The 22,500-nt window shown below is 41.4% G+C and overlaps 1 protein-coding gene across 2 annotated transcripts in view; it reads left to right on the forward strand.

Annotated features, from left to right (window-relative positions):
• The first annotated feature begins 1,583 nt into the window (after positions 1–1,583).
• LOC133581367 (WD repeat-containing protein 48) overlaps positions 1,584–22,500 on the forward strand; it is a 38,637-nt gene continuing 17,720 nt past the window's right edge. For both annotated transcript variants that reach the window (XM_061935358.1, XM_061935365.1), the window contains exons 1-7: positions 1,584–1,711; positions 10,562–10,702; positions 14,532–14,610; positions 14,713–14,925; positions 14,997–15,085; positions 19,994–20,095; positions 20,180–20,404. In XM_061935358.1, the coding sequence (XP_061791342.1) occupies positions 1,664–1,711; positions 10,562–10,702; positions 14,532–14,610; positions 14,713–14,925; positions 14,997–15,085; positions 19,994–20,095; positions 20,180–20,404 (897 nt within the window). In that variant the 5' untranslated portion in view covers positions 1,584–1,663. The remainder of the gene's footprint in view (positions 1,712–10,561; positions 10,703–14,531; positions 14,611–14,712; positions 14,926–14,996; positions 15,086–19,993; positions 20,096–20,179; positions 20,405–22,500) is intronic.

Here is a 22,500-nt window from a genome sequence, read left to right on the forward strand (position 1 = left end):
AGATGAAGCCATCAGGACCACATCATCTGCAAAAAGCAGAGACCTAATCCTGCAGCCACCAAACCAGATCCCCTCAACGCCTTGACTGCGCCTAGAAATTCTGTCCATTAAAGTTATGAACAGAATCGGTGACAAAGGGCAGCCTTGGCGGAGTCCAACCCTCACTGGAAACGTGTCCGACTTACTACCGGCAATGCGGACCAGGCTCTTGCACTGATCATACAGGGAGCGGACTGCCACAATCAGACAGTCCGATACCCCGTACTCTCTGAGCACTCCCCACAGGACTTCCCGAGGGACACGGTCGAAAGCCTTCTCCAAGTCTACAAAACACATGTAGACTGGTTGGGCAAACTCCCATGCACCCTCAAAGACCCTGCGGAGAGTATAGAGCTGGTCCACAGTTCCACGACCAGGACGAAAACCACACTGTTCCTCCTGAATCCGAGGTTCGACTATCCGGCATAGCCTCCTCTCCAGTACACCTGAATAGACCTTACCGGGAAGGCTGAGGAGTGTGATCCCACGATAGTTAGAACACACCCTCCGGTTCCCCTTCTTAAAGAGAGGAACCACCACCCCGGTCTGCCAATCCAGTGGCACCGCCCCCGATGTCCACGCGATGCTGCAGAGTCTTGTCAACCAAGACAGCCCCACAGCATCCAGAGCCTTAAGGAACTCCGGGCGGATCTCATCTACCCCCGGGGCCTTGCCACCGAGGAGCTTTTTAACTACCTCAGCAACCTCAGCCCCAGAAATAGGAGAACCCACCACAGACTCCCCAGGCACTGCTTCCTTATAGGAAGACGTGTTGGTGGGATTGAGGAGGTCTTCGAAGTATTCCCTCCACCGATCCACAACATCCGCAGTCGAGGTCAGCAGAACACCATCCTCGCCATACACGGTGTTGATAGTGCGCTGCTTCCCCTTCCTGAGGCGGCGGATGGTGGTCCAGAATTGCTTCGAAGCCGTCCGGAAGTCGTTTTCAATGGCCTCACCGAACTCCTCCCATGTCCGAGTTTTTGCCTCTGCGACCGCTGAAGCCGCACACCGCCTGGCCTGTCGGTTATATATATTTATTTATTTATTTTTATTTTTTTTATTTTTTTTTTTTTTGGTGTGTGTGTGTGCGTGTGTGTACGTGTGTGTGAGTGTGGTTGTCTGTAAACAACAAAAAGCCAAATTATACTGTCAGCATTGTATTTATTCTGTGTTGTTTTACCCTGGCGTTGCCTTGGTGCGCCCTCTAGCGGGCAATACTGTAAACTGTAAGTACTATCAGCACGAAGCTCTAAAAAGGGGCCATATAAAAACAATAGTGATAATATAATATTGTTGTTATGTATAAAATGTATATATTTATGATTACATGTTATGGATTCCTCCTCAGATTCCTTCAATCTGTTTTGCTTTACTAGTATTTCAAGAAAAAAAACCATCAAATATAAAAAAGAACAAAAAAAACAAAATTGGGATGAAAACTTGCTACTTAGGACAATGCAAACATAAGTTTTAGTCCAAATGTGTCAAATGCGTGCTGGAGCCTTTATGACGTCATGCAACAGCGGCAAACGGCCACAGTACCCAGAGTTCCTTGCGGCGCGTGTCTCGCCTCTCCGTGTCCCGGATGTGGCATCACATGCACTGACTGTCAACATGCAAGATGGCCACGCATCACAGGCAGAATGCAGCAGGGCGTAGGAAAGTGCAGGTAAATGGTCATAGTTGCCTTATTACTCAGCACCTGACAGCGGCGACCGCACGGTTGCCGGTGGAAATGAATGCTTTGCGGGTCGCGGACGGGCATTAGTGACCGTGAAAAAACCCTTCCGCCCGGGCTGTAGCCGGCTAATTTAGCTAGCTTAGCTTAATATTCAGCAATTTGTGCTAACGTCGGCGCTAAAACGCTTTTTTTTTTCTTTTTCTGCTCGCTCTAATTTAACAAGCGGCCACCGAGTATTTTAATGGATGAACACAAGCTTTTAAACACAATTATCCGCTACGACGGGTGAGCTATCTTGAATGGTTTTAGCATCTTGGCTTTAATGCTAGTGGGCTCAGTCTAATTGCTGGGATGGACGGACGTTGGTTAGGTTGTCCCATTAAAGTCACTCTATGGTTCTATTAGGTGTGCTACAGATAACTGCATCACCACACACGTTTTTATTAAGCCTGATATCTTTAATTACTGATATTTTTTCATGACCTATGGAAAATAGGGACCAGGAGGAAAAATATATTATTTGGTTTAAAATGTAACCTTCCTCTGATCATAGTCCCCTCAGCCATCAAGGCAAACAATTAAAGGAAATGTCAACACATCCATTAAAAACAAAGGGTAAAAAATGGATGGATAATGTATAGAAAATTAAAAAATCACCCCACGTGGCCAAGAGGCTGGCACTTTGGGCCGGGTGCCTGCCTCCTCCTCGCTCGTTGCAAGTCTTGGGATTTCTGTGTCAAAATGTGTATTTTGGCTTATCGGCTGTCAAGTCCGTGCCCCTTCCCAGAGGAGCCCAGTCTGAGATCGACTTATTTTTTTACCCATCCTCTCCCCCGGCGTCTACCTTTTTTCCCCACCTGGCGACCCATCACGCTTCCCTTTTGTGTTCCTGTAGAACAGTGGTTCTTAACCTTGTTGGAGATACCGAACCCCACCAGTTTCATATGCGCATTCACCGAACCCTTCCTTCTTCAGTGAAAAATAAAATGTTGTTTTTTTTCAAATTCAAGACAAAGTTATGTTTTTGGTAACACTTTAGTATGGGGAACATATTCTAAGTAACAAAGACTTAATTTAGAGTTTTTTGGACAGCAGGGGAACATATTCTAAGTAACAAAGACTTACCGTATATTACCAAATAAACGCCCTTGGGCAAATAACCGCTCATGTCCTAATAGCCGCCCGGGGTCTGACCCCATTTTGTCAATTAACCGCCTCTTCCTAATAACCAAATAGCCGCCCATGGGCTGGTATTTGCATAATTTAGATTAAAATGCTACTGGGGTTGCGTTTGCTGCAGTATTATTGTTTTGATGGTTTTATAGAGTACTTGGCACCATAATTTTATTTTTCGTGTATGCTGCTTTATTTAAAACTTGGAGTACTGTAGCCTTTATTTTATTTAAGTGACAGTGTTATTGTTCTGTTTTGATGGTGGATTTTATACTTGGGTACTTGGTACCATAATTTTATTTTTCCCGTTAGGCTGCTTTATTTAAAAAGTTTATTTATTTTTAGTATTGGTATTCTATTTGACAATTGTTGCACTACTGCCATGTTGAGGCCTTGTTGATCTCTTGTCTTTTGATAGCCTACCTCATGTTGATCTCTTGTTTTTTTGTTTTGTATGTTTACAATAGCTTTTACATTTAAAGTTTTTTGTACGAAAAAAAAAATACTGGACAGTAACCATTGTAACCAAATAATGGCCTGGTGCAGGCTGGTGCAAAAATAAATAAAAGCCTTGTGCAAATAACTGCCTGCTTCTTTTAAACGCCTGTCTCCAAAATCGATTTTGTGAAATAAACGCCCGGGCTACTATTTGGTAATATACGGTAATTTAGAGTTATTGTATTTTTCAGACTATAAGTCGCAGTTTTTTTCATAGTTTGGCCGGGGGGTGCGACTTATGTGTGACATTATTAACACATTACCGTAAAATATCAAATAATATTATTTAGCTCATTCACGTAAGAGACTAGACGTTTAAGATTTCATGGGATTTAGCGATTAGGAGTGACAGATTGTTTGGTAAACGTATAGCATGTTCTATATGTTATAGTTATTTGAATGACTCTTACCATAATATGTTACGTTAACATACCAGGCACCTTCTCAGTTGGTTATTTATGCCTCTTATAACGTACACTTATTCAGCCTGTTGTTCACTATTCTTTATTTATTTTAAATTGCCTTTCAAATGTCTATTCTTGGTGTTGGCTTTTATCAAATAAATGTCCCCAAAAAAATGCGACTTATACTCCAGTGCGACTTATATATGTTTTTTCCTTCTTTATTATGCATTTTCGGCAGGTGCGACTTATACTCCAAAAATACGGTATTTGGTTAGGGTTAGGGTTAGAGGGTTTGGGTTATAATAAGGCCATGCCGAATAAGGCATTAATAACTACTTAATAATGACTAGTTAAGAGCCAATATGTTACTAATTTGCACGTTAATAAGGAACTAATTAATGGTGAATATGTTCCCCATACTAAAGTGTTGCCATGTTTTATTACTGGTGCACAAAATGAAGCGTGCATGAACATCACCTTGTTCAAACAACAAAACCAACACAGTGCATAAACTCACAACAAATTACACACCTGCAAATCAGTCTGACTTCTGCTGTTGCCATATCCGTAATACGCCGATATGGAGAAGTTTTTATTTACACGATGAGTCGGGTGTGTCTCGACCTCCGCCGAACCCCTGAGGCTGACTCCACCGAACCCTTAGGGTTCGATCAAACCCAGGTTAAGAAGAATCTGTAGAATCTTTGTCTAATCTTGAACGGGTTTGTGGTAAAAAAAAAATGAAGTCTTGTTGTTCTTGTGCAATGCCAATAAAAAGCATACCAAAGTGGGGCGGTATAGCTCGGTTGGTAGAGTGGCCGTGCCAACAACTTGAGGGTTGCAGATTCGATCCCCGCTTCCGCCATCCTAGTCACTGCCGTTGTGTCTTTGGGCAAGACACTTTACCCACCTGCTCCCAGTGCCACCCACACTGGTTTAAATGTAACTTAGATATTGGGTTTCACTATGTAAAGCGCTTTGAGTCACTAGAGAAAAGCGCTATAAAAATATAATTCACTTCACTTCACAAAGTACTGGGGGGTGGGTTTGCTTGTGTGCTGGCGACCCGGGAGATTCCCTGTGCTTTTAGCTCAGTGGTCAGCACACTCGCCTCTCACACCGGTGACCTCGGTCCGTGCCACACTCGGACAAGTAGGAAAAAACAACGCAGCAGCGATAATCAATAAAAAAAACAAGCAAACCGGAGTTTTGACCCGGAGAAGGCAGGGTCGGGTTAAAAATTTTTTATCTGCGTCTTCCGGAAATGCGCGTCCTTTCTGATTTCAATTCGTAAAACGACACAAAAAGTGCGTTAAGGCCAACATTGGGTTATATTAAGTGTGTTACAGATAGCTCGGCGATATGGCAGATAACTGCATCACCACATAAGTTTTTATTCTGGCCGATATCTTTAGTTACTGATATTTCCTATGACCTATGAAAAATATGGACCAGGAGAAAAATATATTATTCAATTTAAAATGTAACCTTCCTCTGATTATAGTCCCCTCAGCCATCAAGGCAAAAAAAGAAAAGGAAATGTCAACACATCCATGGAAAACACTTAATGCATAGAAAATTATAAAATCACCCCACGTGGCCGAGTGGCGGGCACTTTGGGCCGGGTGCCTGCCTCCCCCTCCCCCGTTGCAAGTCTTGGGATTTCTATGTCAAAATGTGTATATGTAAAGGTTTATTCGAAATAGGGACATATACAGAAACATAGATATCTGAAACATTTATCCAACGTATGCATCATAGTGGGATCTGAGCCGAGGATGTCGTTGTGGCTTGTGCAGCCCTTTGAGACACTCGTGATTTAGGGCTATATAAGTAAACGATTGATAGTGTTTGTAGCCAAAGCTAATTTACAACACTTGTCTACAACAACAACACAGATCTAACATCATTAAAATAGGAAAATAAAAAGAATGAGGCAAAGAGGAGTCGATAATAACGATAATAGTAATGATACAGACAAAGTGCAAACTTTCTCAAGTGCAAACATAAGTGTTGTCAATTATCCGCTACGTCGGGTGAGCTATTTTGAATGTATTTAACAGCTTGGCCCTTGACCCTTATTGTGCCATATATATTGATATTGTTTTATCGGCCTAGCCCTAGCTATAGATCACCACATTAAAAAAAAAATCAGCGTTTGCTAACCACGTTAAACCCAGATTCCGATCTAACAAAGGTCTTAACTCGTTCTCCTTCTATGCCACATCAATGTGGAATGCACTCCCAACAGGTGTAAAAGAAAGGGCATCTCTATCCTCCTTCAAAACCGCACTAAAAGAACACCTCCAGGCAACTTCAACCCTTAACTAACACCCTCCCCCCACCACATTCCACCTCCCCGGATTGTAAATAATCGAATGTAGATACTTATTCTTATGCTTTCTGATCTCTCTCTCTATGTCCACTACTTGCTGTACATATCCTACCAAGTCAGTCCTACACTGTTTCAATGTCCATTTCTCTGATGATGCAATTGTTGATGACTGAAGTGTTGATATCAACCAAACCTACCACGCCCCACCCCGGATTGTAAATAATTCAATGTATATACCGTATTTTCCGCACTATAAGGCGCACCGGATTATTAGCCGCACCTTCTATGAATTACATATTTCATAATTTTGTCCACCAATAAGCCGCCCCGGACTATAAGCCGCGCCTACGCTGCGCTAAAGGGAATGTCAAAAAAACAGTCAGATAGGTCAGTCAAACTTTAATAATATATTAAAAACCAGCGTTCTAACAACTCTGTTCACTCCCAAAATGTACGCAAATGTGCAATCACAAACATAGTAAAATTCAAAATAGTGCAGCGCAATAGCAACATAATGTTGCTCGAACGTTAATGTCACAACACACAAAATAAACATAGCGCTTACTTTCTGAAGTTATTCTTCATTCGTAAATCCTTCGTCTTCGGTGTCCGAAGTGAAAAGTTGGGCAAATTTACGATCCACTGGCAGATGTTGGCGTCGTCTGGCGCTGCCTCCTCGTCTTAGTGAAGGTGTGTTCGCCTTCTGTCTTCCATTGTTCCCACGCAGTTAGCAGTCTAGCTTCGAATGCCCTGTTGACACCAATATCTAGCGGCTGGAGGTCTTTTGTCAATCCACCCGGAATGACGGCGAGTATTGAATTAAGCGTGTCAGCGTGTCTCTCAATGTGCTGTTATGAGCTAGCAAATATAACAACTACACTACCCAGCATGCAACGATAGTTACGAGCATGCGCGGTAGCCCTGAGAAGTTCCCACGCAGTTAGCAGTCTAGCTTCGAATGCCCTGTTGACACCAATATCTAGCGGCTGGAGGTCTTTTGTCAATCCACCCGGAATGACGGCGAGTATTGAATTAAGCGTGTCAGCGTGTCTCTCAATGTGCTGTTATGAGCTAGCAAATATAACAACTACACTACCCAGCATGCAACGATAGTTACAAGCATGCGCGGTAGCCCTGAGAAGTTCCCACGCAGTTAGCAGTCTAGCTTCGAATGCCCTGTTGACACCAATATCTAGCGGCTGGAGGTCTTTTGTCAATCCACCCGGAATGACGGCGAGTATTGAATTAAGCGCGTAAGCGTGTCTCTCAATGTGCTGTTATGAGCTAGCAAATATAACAACTACACTACCCAGCATGCAACGATAGTTACGAGCATGCGCAGTAGCCCTGAGAAGCGATGTTGTATGCTGGGAGTTCGAATGTGGTTATGAGCACGCTGTGAGAAAACGTTGAGAACTCAGTTAACACGCCTCGTCTGCATTATTTATAATTAGACAGACAACACACTTAATAGGAGCCATTTGGGGTCTTTACATAAACACACAAATGGAAATGAAACGTCACATATCCCAGCATGCACCGCGCGCTTCTTCTACGGGGAAAAAAGATGGCGGCTGTTTACCGTAGTTGCGAGACCTAAACTTTATGAAAATGAATCGTAATAAAGCGCACCGGGTTATAAGGCGCACTGTTAGCTTTTGAGAAAATTTGTGGTTTTTAGGTGCGCCTTATAGTGCGGAAAATACGGTACTCTGATGATTATCTTGTGTGATGACCAGTGTTGGGTTAGTTTCTGAAAACCAGTAACTAGTTACAGTTACTAGTTACTTTATTTCAAAAGTAACTCAGTTGCTAACTCAGTTACTTACACCAAAAAGTAATGCGTTACTGTGAAAAGTAACTATTCGGTTACTTCTTTTTTCCCCCTTTTTTTTAAGGCTCCCATTAATGCCCTTTTAGCCTCCATTTCAGTACTGTTATTGCACTGGAGAATAATACAATCTGTTGATCAACTTGACATGCATTTGCATCACTGAACTCAGAAAGCAATGTGGTCTCCATACATCACACAAACACAAAGATATGTCTCAAAGGGCCAGTTTATTTGAGGCCAGAACAAATTGACACAACTATTTTAAATAGCTGCAACATAATGGCACTTTAGCTTTAACTTTAAGTAGACAGGATCTTTGATCCAAGACACAACTTACCTTTAACTAAAATGTTATTTTCTTTGTGCTCGACAAAAGAAAAGTATTGAGAATGTCTCCATGTTAAGAAACTCGACTTCTGGCTTCGCCATGATGTCTTGTTAGTTGTTATGAGAGTAGCGTGTGTGTGTGTGTGTGGCCCTTTAAGATACGACAGCATGTGAGGTGAGTGACGTCAGTGAGTGAGTGGGCGAGAGAGGTGAGCGAGCGGCGACAGTGAGTGCGTGCAGGTGCTCTAGCTTGGTGGATGGCTGCGTTCAATAAAGTCACAAAGTTGCAACAAACCACCGGCCATGTCCTTCACCCTCAGCTGTAAAGACCCACTTCCGGGTAAAGTGAAGGTTGTTAGCCCCGAAGTACATAGGCCCTGGAGGAACGTCTCCCCTGCACCCCTCAACTACGGTATGGGAGTCCCCAACACCCCCACCCACAGAAAGCACGCCTTTTCTTTTCCACCGCAGCGCTCCAATAAAACATACTCAGATCTTCTGTTTCTAGCCGTTACTGCGTTATTGCGTTATTTTTTTATGTAGTAACGGTAACTGAGTTATTGAATATAAAAAATAACGCGTTAGATTACTAGTTACCGCCGAAACTAACGGCGTTACTTTGTAACGCGTTAGCGGCTTAAACGATGATTGTATTATGATGATAGTATATATCTGTATCATGTATCAATTTAAGTGGACCCCGACTTAAAGGGGAACATTATCACAATTTCAGAATGGTTAAAACCATTAAAAATCAGTTCCCAGTGGCTTATTATATTTTTCAAAGTTTTTTTCAAAATTTTACCCATCACGCAATATCCCTAAAAAAAGCTTCAAAGTGCCTGATTTTAACCATCGTTATAAACACCCGTCCATTTTCCTGTGACGTCACATAGTGAAGCCAACACAAACAAACATGGCGGAAAGAACAGCAAGCTATAGCGACATTAGCTCTGATTCAGACTCGGATTTCAGCGGCTTAAGCGATTCAACAGATTACGAATGTATTGAAACGGATGGTTGTAGTGTGGAGGCAGGTAGCGAAAACGAAATTGAAGAAGAAACTGAAGCTATTGAGCCATATCGGTTTGAACCGTATGCAAGCGAAAACGACACGACAGCCAGCGACACGGGAGAAAGCGAGGACGAATTTGGCGATAGCCTTCTAACCAACGATTGGTATGTGTTTGTTTGGCATTAAAGGAAACTAACAACTATGAACTAGGTTTACAGCATATACAATACATTTGGCAACAACATGCACTTTGAGAGTGCAGACAGCCCAATTTTCATCAATTAATATATTCTGTAGACATACCCTCATCCGCGCTCTTTTCCTGAAAGCTGATCTGTCCAGTTTTGGAGTTGATGTCAACAGGCCAGGGAAGCTAGGGTCGATAGGGGGTTTAGCTCGCTCGTCTGCGGGAACAAACTGCCGCCATTGCTTGCCGTGCTACCGAGGTCCTTCGTCCCTGAATTGCTCACACACTCCGGGAGATTTAATGGGGGTCTGGCGGCAGATTTCTTTGACTTTATCGTTGGAAATGCATCTGCTTTGAGTGTCGCAGGATATCCACACATTCTTGCCATCTCTGTCGTAGCATAGCTTTCGTCGGTAAAGTGTGCGGAACAAACGTCCAATTTCTTGCCACTTTCGCATCTTTGGGCCACTGGTGCAACTTGAATCCGTCCCTGTTCGTGTTGTTACACCCTCCGACAACACACCGACGAGGCATAATGTCTCCAAGGTACGGAAAACAGTCGAAAAAACGGAAAATAACAGAGCTGATTTGACTCGGTGTTTGAGAAAATGGCGGATTGCTTCCCGATGTGACGCCACGTTGTGACGTCATCGCTCCGGGAGTGAATATTAGAAAGGCGCTTAATTCGCCAAAATTCACCCATTTAGAGTTCGGAAATCGGTTAAAAAAATATATGGTCTTTTTTCTGCAACATCAAGGTATATATTGACGCTTACATAGGTCTGGTGATAATGTTCCCCTTTAAACAAGTTGAAAAACTTATTGGGGTGTTACCATTGAGTGGTCAATTGTACGGAATATGTACTGTACTGTGCAATCTACTAATAAAAGCTTCAATCAATCAATCAATGCTATGTCATAATAACCGTGATTTCCCCCCGCTACGTGTAGGTGGGTAACATAAAGAGCACTGTAAATATTAACAGCTAATCGAAAGCTGCAGTGTTGTTGGAAAATCCGAGGCCTTCAAGCTAACCGCTTGCCTTCATCTTCTTGCTCTTTCAGGTGTCTTACGTCATTAGAGATGAGGTGGAGAAGCACAACAGAAATGGGGTGAACGCTCTCCAATTGGACCCCGCATTGAACCGGCTCTTCACCGCCGGAAGGGACTCGATCATCCGGATATGGAGTGTCTACCAACATAAAGTAGAGAATCTTTACAATCCTAATCTTGTAAAATGCTAAACTCGACATACAGTCGTGGTCAAAAGTGTACATACACTTGTAAAGAACATAATGTCATGGCTGTCTTGACTTTCCAATCATTTCTACAACTTGTTTTTTTTTATAGTGATTGGAGCACATATTTGTTGGTCACAAAAAGCATTCATGAAGTTTGGTTCTTTTATGAATTTATTATGGGTCTACTGAAAATGCTGGGTCAAAAGTATACATACAGCAATGTTAATATTTGCTTAAATGTCCCTTGGCAAGTTTACCTGCAATAAGTAAGGCAAGGCAACTTTATTTGTAAAGCACTTTTCATACACAAGGCAGACTCAAAGTGCTTCACAGACAACAAAGTGAAATGAAAGAAAATAAAAGCAAAATTAAAAATGCAGACAATAAAAATAAAAACAATGCGGACGATAAAAGTTAAATGATTAAAAGATTTAGCTGAAAGCTAAGGTGAACATAAAAGTTTTCAGTCTAGTTTTAAAAGTAGTCAGAGTTGGGGAAATTCTGACATCTTCAGGAAGTTTATTCCAGCTATTTGTTGCATAGTGACTGAATGATGCTCTCCCTTGATTTGAGTTTACTCTGGGAACCGCTAGCAGATTGGTCTCAGAAGATCTTAGTGATCTAGAGCAGTGGTTCTCAAATGGGGGTACGCGTACCCCTGGGGGTACTTGAAGGTATGCCAAGGGGTACGTGAGATTTTTTGTAAATATTCTAAAAATAGTAACAATTCAAAAATCCTATATAAATATATTTATTGAATAATACTTCAACAATATATGAATGCAAGTTCATAAACTCAGTGAAGCACAAGCTCAGGTTTCTCACTAAAATGTCTGTCAAAAAGAACTGTGAAAAGAAATGCAACAATGCAATATTCAGTGTTGACAGCTAGATTTTTTGTGGACATGTTCCATAAATATTGATGTTAAAGATTTATTTTTTTGTGAAGAAATGTTTCGAATTAAAAGTTCATGAATCCAGATGGATCTCTATTACAATCCCTAGATTACTTCTATGGGTAGAAATCTTTATTTATAATTGAATCACTTGTTTATTTTTCAACAAGTGTTTAGTTATTTTTATATCTTTTTTTCCAAATAGTTAAAAAAAGACCACTACAAATGAGCAATCTTTTGCACTGTTATACAATTTAATAAATCAGAAACTGATGACATAGTGCTTCTTTATCTTTTTCTTTCAACCAAAAATGCTTTGCTCTGATTAGGGGGTACTTGAATCAAAAAAATGTTCACAGGGGGTACATCACTGAAAAAAGGTTGAGAACCACTGATCTCGAGGGCTTATATAGTGGGAGCCTATCAGTGATATACTTCGGCCTTAGACTATGTAGTGATTTATATGTGAGCAGGAGGATTTTGAAATCAATTCTCTGATGTACAGGGAGCCAATGTAAGGATTTAAGAATTGGTGTGACGTGCTCACATTTTTTGGTCTGTTAGAACTCTAGCAGCAGCGTTCTGAACAAGCTGTAGCTGCCTGACAGTTTTTTTTGGGAAGACCTGCAAGGGGACCATTACAATAGTCTAGCCCAGTGGTTCTCAACCTTTTTTCAGTGATGTACCCCCTGTGAAATTTTTTTTAATTCAAGTACCCCCTAATCAGAGCAAAGCATTTTTGGTTGAAAAAAAGAGATAAAGAAGTAAAATACAGCACTATGCCATCAGTTTCTGATTTATTAAATTGTATAACAGTGCAAAATATTGCTCATTTGTAGTGGTCTTTCTTGAACTATTTGGAAAAAAAGATAGGTTTTTATTTATATTTATAAAGGATTTTTGAATTGTTGCTATTTTTAGAATATTTAAAAAAAATCTCACGTACCCCGTGGCATACCTTCAAGTACCCACAGGGGTACGCGTACCCCCATTTGCGAACCACTGGTCTAGCCTACTGGTAATAAAGGCATGTACACGTTTTTCTAAGTCTTGAGCTGACATGAGTTGGGGCGGCATGGCGTAGTGGGTAGAGCAACCGTGCCAGAAACCTGAGGGTTGCAGGTTCGCTCCCCGCCTCTTACCATCCAAAAATCGCTGCCGTTGTGTCCTTGGGCGGGACACTTCACCCTTTGCCCCCGGTGCCACTCACACCGGTGAACTGAATGATGAATGATAGGTGGTGGTCGGAGGGGCCGTTGGCGCAAATTGCAGCCACGCTTCCGTCAGTCTACCCCAGGGCAGCTGTGGCTATGAAAGTAGCTTACCACCACCAGGTGTGAATGACTGATGGGTTCTACATGTAAAGCGACTTTGGGTACTTAGAAAAGCGCTATATAAATCCCAGTTATTATTATTATTATTATTATTATTATGAGCCCTCTAAGTCTTGTTACATTTTTGAGGTGATAGTAGGCCGATTTTGTTACTGATTTGATGTGACTGTCGAAATGTAAATCAGAATCTAAAATAAGGCGCTTTTGGTAGCCATCCACAAGCTTCTGCTTGAATTTTTGACCACTCCTCTTGACAAAATTGGTGCAATTCAGCTAAATTTGTTGGTTTTCTGACATGGACTTGTTTCTTCAGCATTGTCCACACGTTTAAGTCAGGACTTTGGAAAGGCCATTCTAAAACCTTAATTCTAGCCTGATTTAGCCATTCCTTTACCACTTCTGACGTGTGTTTGGGGTAGAGATGTCCGATAATATCGGACTGCCGATGTTATCGGCCGATAAATGCTTTAAAATGTGATATCGGAAATTATCGTTATCGGTTTCAAAAAGTAAAATTTATGACTTTTTAAAACGCCGCTGTACGGAGTGGTACACGGACGTAGGGAGAAGTACAGAGTGCCAATAAACCTTAAAGGCACTGCCTTTGCGTGCCGTCCCAGTCACATAATATCTACGGCTTTTCACACACACAAGTGAATGCATGCATACTTGGTCAACAGCCATACAGGTCACACTGAGGGTGGCCGTATAAACAACTTTAACACTGTTACAAATATGCGCCACACTGTGAACCCACACCAAACAAGAATGACAAACACATTTCGGGAGAACATCCGCACCGTAACACAACAGAACAAATACCCAGAACCCCTTGCAGCACTAACTCTTCCGGGATGCTACAATATACACCCCCCCACTACCTCAACCCCGCCATGCTCTCTCAGGGAGAGCATGTGCCAAATTCCAAGCTGCAGTTTTGAGGCATGTTTAAAAAAAAAAGCACTTTGTGACTTCAATAGTAAATATGGCAGTGCCATGTTGGCATTTTTTTCCATAACTTGAGTTGTATTATTTTGGAAAACCTTGTTACATTGTTTAATGCATCCAGCGGGGCATCACAACAAAATTATGCATAATAATGTGTTAATTCCACGACTATATATATCGGTATCGGTTGATATCGGAATCGGTAATTAGTTGGACAATATCGGAATATCGGCAAAAAAAGCCATTGTCCTGTTGGAACACCCAACTGCGCCCAAAACCTGATGATTTTAGGTTGTCCTGAAAAATTTGGAGGTAATCTTTCTTTTTCATTGTCCCATTTACTCTCTGTAAAGCACCAGTTCCATTGGCAGCGAAACAGGCCCAGAGCATAATACTACCACCATGCTTGACGGTAGGCCTGGTGGTCCTGGTATTAAAGGCCTCACCTTTTCTCCTCCTAACATATTGCTGGGTATTGTGGCCAATATTACAAACAAATAAGAGTTGTAGAAATGATTGGAAACTCAAGACTGTCATGACATTATGTTCTTAACTTCTGACCACGACTGTACATCCTTTTGTGTCTTAATGTGTCCCCTGCCTATATGTTTGCAGCAAGACCCATATATTGCCTCAATGGAGCACCATACAGACTGGGTCAATGACATAGTTCTTTGCTGCAATGGAAAAACATGTAGGTTTCAACATTGTCAGGTTCATTATTTATCCTTCAATACAGCTGAATTTACACTGATGGATTATTCTAATTATCTTGTGTTTCTTTCCCCCCGCCCAGTAATATCTGCTTCCTCAGATACAACAGTTAAAGTCTGGAATGCACACAAAGGGTTTTGCATGTCCACGTTACGAACACACAAGGACTACGTGAAAGCTTTAGCCTACGCTAAGGACAAGGAGCTGGTCGCATCAGCCGGGCTTGACCGGCAGATATTCCTCTGGGATGTGAACACGCTCACGGCACTCACCGCTTCCAACAACACCGTCACCAGTAGGTCACGCCTTCACGGTTGAATTTCACTTCACCGTGTTGCACGACTGAATGCGATCTATTTGCAACAGCTTCATCACTCAGTGGCAACAAAGATTCCATCTACAGTCTGGCTATGAACCAGATGGGCACGGTTATTGTGTCTGGATCCACAGAAAAGGTGAGGCATCGCAATGATGACAGTCTACTGTTGAACCATGAATTACCATGAATTGATTTACTTGGACCCCGACTTAAACAAGTTGAAAAACCTTTTTCGGGTGTTACCATTTAGTGGTCAATTGTACGGAATATGTACTGTACTGTGCAATCTACTAATACAAGTTTCAATCAATCAATCAATCAACTTTGACTGCAAAAGTGGCATAGAAGGACATGTTGTACTTACCATCTGATCTACTGTTGTCCCGTTACCAATATTTTGGTACCGGTACCAAAGTTATTTCGATACTTTTCTATATAAAGGGGACCACAAAGAATTGCATTATTGGCTTTATTTTAAAGGGGAACATTATCACCAGACCTATGTAAGCGTCAATATATACCTTGATGTTGCAGAAAAAAGACCATATATTTTTTTAACCGATTTCCGAATTCTAAATGGGTGAATTTTGGCGAATTAAACGCCTTTCTAATATTCGCTCTCGGAGCGATGACATCACAACGTGACGTCACATCGGGAAGCAATCCGCCATTTTCTCAAACACAGAGTCAAATCATTTCTGTTATTTTCCGTTATTTCGACTGTTTTCCGTACCTTGGAGACATCATGCCTCGTCGGTGTGTTGTCGGAGGGTGTAACAACACGAACAGGGACGGATTCAAGTTGCACCAGTGGCCCAAAGATGCGAAAGTGGCAAGAAATTGGACGTTTGTTCCGCACACTTTACCGACGAAAGCTATGCTACGACAGAGATGGCAAGAATGTGTGGATATCCTGCGACACTCAAAGCAGATGCATTTCCAACGATAAAGTCAAAGAAATCTGCCGCCAGACCCCCATTGAATCTGCCGGAGTGTGTGAGCAATTCAGGGACGAAGGACCTCGGTAGCACGGCAAGCAATGGCGGCAGTTTGTTCCCGCAGACGAGCGAGCTAAACCCCATATTGACCCTAGCTTCCCTGGCCTGCTGACATCAACTCCAAAACTGGACAGATCAGCTTTCAGGAAAAGAGAGCGGATGAGGGTATGTCTACAGAATATATTAATTGATGAAAATTGGGCTGTCTGCACTCTCAAAGTGCATGTTGTTGCCAAATGTATTTCATATGCTGTAAACCTAGTTCATAGTTGTTAGTTTCCTTTAATGCCAAACAAACACATACCAATCGTTGGTTAGAAGGCGATCGCCGAATTCGTCTTCGCTTTCTCCCGTGTCGCTGGCTGTCGTGTTGTTTTCGTCGGTTTCGCTTGCATACGGTTCAAACCGATATGGCTCAATAGCTTCAGTTTCTTCTTCAATTTCGTTTTCGCTACCTGCCTCCACACTACAACCATCCGTTTCAATACATGCGTAATCTGTTGAATCGCTTAAGCCGCTGAAATCCGAGTCTGAATCCGAGCTAATGTCGCTATAGCTTGCTGTTCTTTCCGCCATGTTTGTTTGTGTTGGCTTCACTATGTGACGTCACAGGAAAATGGACGGGTGTTTATAACGATGGTTAAAATCAGGCACTTTGAAGCTTTTTTTAGGGATATTGCGTGATGGGTAAAATTTTGAAAAAAACTTAAAAAAATAAAATAAGCCACTGGGAGCTGATTTTTAATGGTTTTAACCCTTCTGAAATTGTGATAATGTTCCCCTTTAACAACACATCTTAGGGTACATTAAACATATGTTTATTATTGCAATTTTGTCCTTAAATATAATAGTGAACATACCAGACAACTTGTCTTTTAGTAGTAAGTAAGCAAATAAAGGCTTCTAATTTAGTCTGCTGACATATGCAGTAACATATTGTGTTATTTATCATTCTATTATTTTGTCAACATTATTAAGGACAAGTGGTAGAAAATGAATTATTAATGTACTTGTTCATTTACTGTTAATATCTGCTTACTTTCTCTTTTAACATGTTCTATCTACACTTCTGTTAAAATGTAATAATCACTTATTCTTCTGTGGTTTAGATACTTTACATTAGTTTTGGATGATACCACAAATGTGGGGATCGCTCTGATACCAAGTCGTTACAGGATCGTACATTGGTCCTATTCAAAGTCCTCGTGCTTCCAGAGACATATTTTCTGAGTTTATAAACATAATACACATTTAAAAAAAACGAAAGGTGTTGTGATGCCAAAAAATATCGACGTAATCATAGTAGTCAGTCCTGTACTTGGTATCATTACAGTGGATGTTAGGTGTAGTTTGTTTACACTTTGACGCCGGTGTGTAGTGAAGCATGTTTAGCTATTCCTCGTCCTGCAGTGATAATGCTACTTGTAAGAAACTCACTTTATTTGTCGCCATGGAGACCAGGATTAGTGATTTAGAACTAGCTAAAACACTGCCGACTGGGGCTGGACTTTACCTGTCTTAAAGCACCTCTTCCTGAGGGCATTTCAGTGTTATAACTTCACCCTTATCGTTAGTTTTTCAGCCAAAATGCGTCCGTTTTCCCTTTTCTGTCTACACGCTGTGTCTGCTTGTAAGTACTCAGTGATTGTGCGCTGCCGAACATGCCCCTCTGCGCGTAAACCAGCAATGTCACGACGTGACGACGACGGAGGCGGTATCGTACCGAATATGATTCATTAGTACAAACAGTTAGTACAAACATGACAGCAACTTTTTTGAAATGTCCTAAACAAGACAGCGCCAAATGTGAGTGCTTTTCAACGGGGGAGGGGCACACAGCAGCTCACACTACAAAGAGCGATACGTGCTTTCATCATGGTCTCCAAAGATATTTGTTACATTTGTCGCTAGTCAATTCTTTGAAAGAGAGTATTAAGAGGGGTCTGATTACTCGCTAAAAACAGCACCAATGTTATTCTATAGCAGACCAGGTGCATTATAAAGTCATTGGTGGAATAAAGGTATGAGAGAAAATATATCAACGTATACACACATTTTTTTCCCCCATACAGCCATTTTAGATCATCTTTGAGTCTTTTGTGATTTTCTTATCCCACTAAAACACAATTGATCTGTAGTTGTCTCGGCACCACGTGGCTTTATTAAAAACAACGTTTTATTGAACCGAGTTTCACATTTTGTGTTGTAGAATATAAATTATATTATTCAAACTAGTGCTGTATGTCCTCATATTTTGATGATGTAACCAATGTCCGCTTAGGTGGAGCAACTAAATTTGTACTGGAATGCATGACGTATTCTACAAAACTCAAAACCAGTGAAGTTGGCACGTTTTGTGAATAAAAACAGAATACAATTATTTGCAAATCCCTTAAAACTTATATTAAATTGAATAGACTGCAAAGACAAGATACTTAATATTCCAACTGAGAAACATTTTTTTTAATGCAAATAATCATTAACTTAGAATTTAATAGCAGCAACACATTGCATAAAAGTTGTCACAGGGGAATGTTCACCACTGTGTCACATGGCCTTTCCTTTTAACAACACTCAGTAAACGTTTGGGAACTGAGGAGACACATTTTTGAAGCTTTTCGGGTGGAATTCTTTCCCATTCTTGCTTGATGTACAGCTTAAGTTGTTCAACAGTCCGGGGGTCTTCGTTGTTGTATTTTAGGCTTTGTATTGCGCCACACATTTTCAATGGTAGACAGGTCTCGACTACAGGCAGGCCAGTCTAGTACCCGCACTATTTTACTGTGAAGTTACGCTGTTGTAACACGTGCATAATGTGGCTTAGCATTGTCTTGCTGAAATAAGCAGGGGCGTCCATGATAACGTTGATGTGTTGCTCCAAAACTTGTATGTACCTTTCAACATTAATGGTGCCTTCACAGATGTGTAAGTTACCCATGCCTTGGGCACTAATACACCCCCATACCATCACTGATGCTGGCTTTTGAACTTTGCGCCTATAACACTCCGGAGGGTTCTTTTCCTCTTTGTCCGACGGACACGACGTCCACAGTTTCCAGAAACAATTTGAAATGTGGACTTGTCTGACCACAGAACACTTTTCCACTTTGTATCAATCCATCTTAGATGAGCTCAGGCCCAGTGAAGCCGACGGCATTTCTGGGTGTTGTTGATAATTGGCTTTTGCTTTGCATAGTAGAGTTTTAACTTGCACACTTACAGATGTAGCGACGAACTGTAGTTACTGACAGTGGTTTTCTGAAGTGTTCCTGAGCCAATGTGGTGATATCCTTTACACACTGATGTCGCTTTTTGAAGCAGTACCGCCTGAGGGATGGAAGGTCCGTAATATCATCGCTTACGTGCAGTGATTTCTCCAGATTCTCTGAACCTTTTGATGATATTACGGAGCGTAGATGGTGAAATCCCTAAATTCCTTGCAATAGCTGGTTGAGAAATGTTGTTCTTAAACTGTTCGAAAATTTGCTCGCGCATTTGTTCACAAAGTGGTGACCCTCGCCCCATCCCTGTTTGTGAATGACTGAGCATTTCATGGAAGCTGCTTTTATACCCAATCATGGCACCCACCTGTTCCCAATTAGCCTGTTCACCTGTGGGATGTTCCAAATAAGGGTTTGATGAGCATTCCTCAACTTTCTCAGTCTTGTTTGCCACTTGTGCCAGCTTTTTTGAAACATGTTGCAGGCATCAAATTCCAAATGAGCTGATATTGGCAAAAAAATAAAGTTTACCAGTTCGAACGTTAAGTATCTTGTCTTTGCAGTCTATTCAATTGAATATAAGTTGAAAAGGATTTGCAACTCATTGTATTCTGTTTTTATTTACCATTTACACAAAGTGCCAACTTCACTGCTTTTGGGTTTTGTAGAAGTACTTTATATGGATATAAACTACTTTATTGAGTATGTAGCCCGCTGGAACAATAGAGTTGAATAACATTGGTTGTGTGACTCTAAGGGGAAACATTTTAGATATTAATCTGCTGAGTGAAGCCAAATAAACACTTCTTTAACTGCTTTGTTCAGGTGCTCAGAGTTTGGGATCCACGAACATGTGCAAAACTGATGAAGCTAAAAGGCCACACGGACAACGTCAAGTCACTGCTTTTGAATCGCGACGGAACTCAAGTAAGTGTTCAGAACGACGTGCGTGTTCGTCAGCAGAATTTTTTTTTTTTAAGTTACCATGAATGTGCGGTCCTGCCCCTCCAGTGCCTGTCAGGCAGTTCGGATGGAACCATCCGCCTGTGGTCCCTCGGGCAGCAGAGGTGCATCGCCACGTACCGCGTGCACGACGAAGGTGTCTGGGCCCTGCAGGTCAACGAGGCGTTCACACACGTCTACTCTGGAGGACGGGACAAAAAGATTTATTGTACAGACCTGCGCAACCCGGACATCCGAGTTCTCATCTGTGAGGAGAAGGCTCCAGTGTTGAAAGTAAGAAGCCACTACACTTTAACAGGAAATGTATAAAACCTAATAGAAGTCAGATTTAGACGCATGTACTAGAGATCGGCTGAATATTGGCGCCGATATTTGTCATTTTGACGTTTTTTTCCTTTCTTCTCTTACAACTACATCAGCAGATACAATATATACCCATTTGAATACCAGTATTGATATCTGATAGGGTATAAAACTATATATATATATATATATCCATCCATCCATTTTCTACCGCTTATTCCCTTTGGGGTCGCGGGGGGCGCTGGAGCCTATCTCAGCTACAATCGGGCGGAAGGCGGGGTACACCCTGGACAAGTCGCCACCTCATCGCATGGCCAACACAGATAGACAGTCAACATTCACACTCACATCCACACACTAGGACCAATTTAGTGTTGCCAATCAACTTATCCCCAGGTGCATGTCTTTGGAAGTGGGAGGAAGCCGGAGTACCCGGGGGGAACCCACGCAGTCACGGGGAGGACATGCAAACTCCACACAGAAAGATCCCGAGCCCGGGATTGAACCCAAGACTACTCAGGACCTTCGTATTGTGAGGCAGATGCACTAACCCCTCTGCCACCGTGAAGCCCATATATATATATATATATATATATATATATATATATATATATATATATATATATACCGTATTTTCCTCACCATAAGCCGCCCTGGGTTATAAGCCGCGCCTTCAATGAACGGCATATTTCAAAACTTTGTCCACCTATAAGCCGCCCCGTGTTATAAGCCGCATCTAAATGCGCTAAAGGGAATGTCAAAAAAACAGTCAGATAGGTCAGTCAAACTTTAATAATATATTAAAAACCAGCGTTCTAACAACTCTGTTCACTCCCAAAATGTACGGTAATGTGCAAATGTGCAATCACAAACATAGTAAAATTCAAAATAGTGCAGAGCAATAGCAATGTCACAACACACAAAATAAACATAACGCTCACTTTCTGAAGTTATTCTTCATTCATAAATCCCTCGAATTCTTCTCCTTCGGTGTCCGAATTAAAAAGTTGGGCGAATACGGGATCCAAAATGGCCGGCTCCGTCTCGTCGAAGTCATCAGAGTCAATGTTGCTATTGTTGTCCAGCAGTTCCGTGAATCCTGCCTTCCGGAAAGTTCGGACCACAGTTGAGACCGATATATCCGCCCAGGCATTTACAATCCACTGGCAGATGTTGGCGTATGTCGTCCGGCGCTGTCTCCTTGTCTTAGTGGCGCAGGTCATCTTGTTGCTTCAATTCTCTTGCTGCTGCTCTATTTCCGTGTTCTACTGCGTGACTTATTGCCTTGAGTTTGAATTCTGCGTTGTACGCGTGTCTCTTAATAGGAGCCATTTTGTGGTCTTTACAGATGTAAACACACAAATGAAATGAAACGTAATATCCGCGCGCTTCTTCTACGGGGGCGGGTGGTTGCTTACAGTAGAAGAAGAAGCGCTTCCTCTTCTATGGGGGCGTGTGCTTACCTTGGCGGTTGCTTACCGTAGAAGAAGAAGCGCTTCCTCTTCTACGGGGAAAAAAGATGGCGGCTGTTTACCGTAGTTGCGAGACCTAAACTTTATGAAAATGAATCTTAATATTAATCCATATATAAAGCGCACCGGGTTATAAGCCGCACTGTCAGCTTTTGAGTAAATTTGTGGTTTTTAGGTGCGGCTAATAGTGCGGAAAATACGGTGTATATATATATATATATATATATATATATATATATATATATATATATATATATAATAATATATATATATATATATATATATATAATAATATATATATATATATATGTATGTATGTATGTATGTGTATGTATATATGTATGTATATATATATATATATATGTATGTATGTATGTATGTATGTATGTATGTATATATATATATATATATATATATATATATATATATATTAGGGCTGCAACTAACAACTAATGTGATAATCAATTAATCTGTCGATTAATAATCAGATAAAAGAGACAAACTATATTTCTATCCTTTCCAGTATTTTATTGAAAAAAAAAACTGCGTACCGGCGCATACTTATTTTGATTATTGTTTCTCAGCAGTTTGTAA

The sequence above is a fragment of the Nerophis lumbriciformis genome, linkage group LG03 (genome assembly GCF_033978685.3).
Source record: "Nerophis lumbriciformis linkage group LG03, RoL_Nlum_v2.1, whole genome shotgun sequence".
In the NCBI taxonomy this organism is placed as follows: domain Eukaryota; kingdom Metazoa; phylum Chordata; class Actinopteri; order Syngnathiformes; family Syngnathidae; genus Nerophis; species Nerophis lumbriciformis.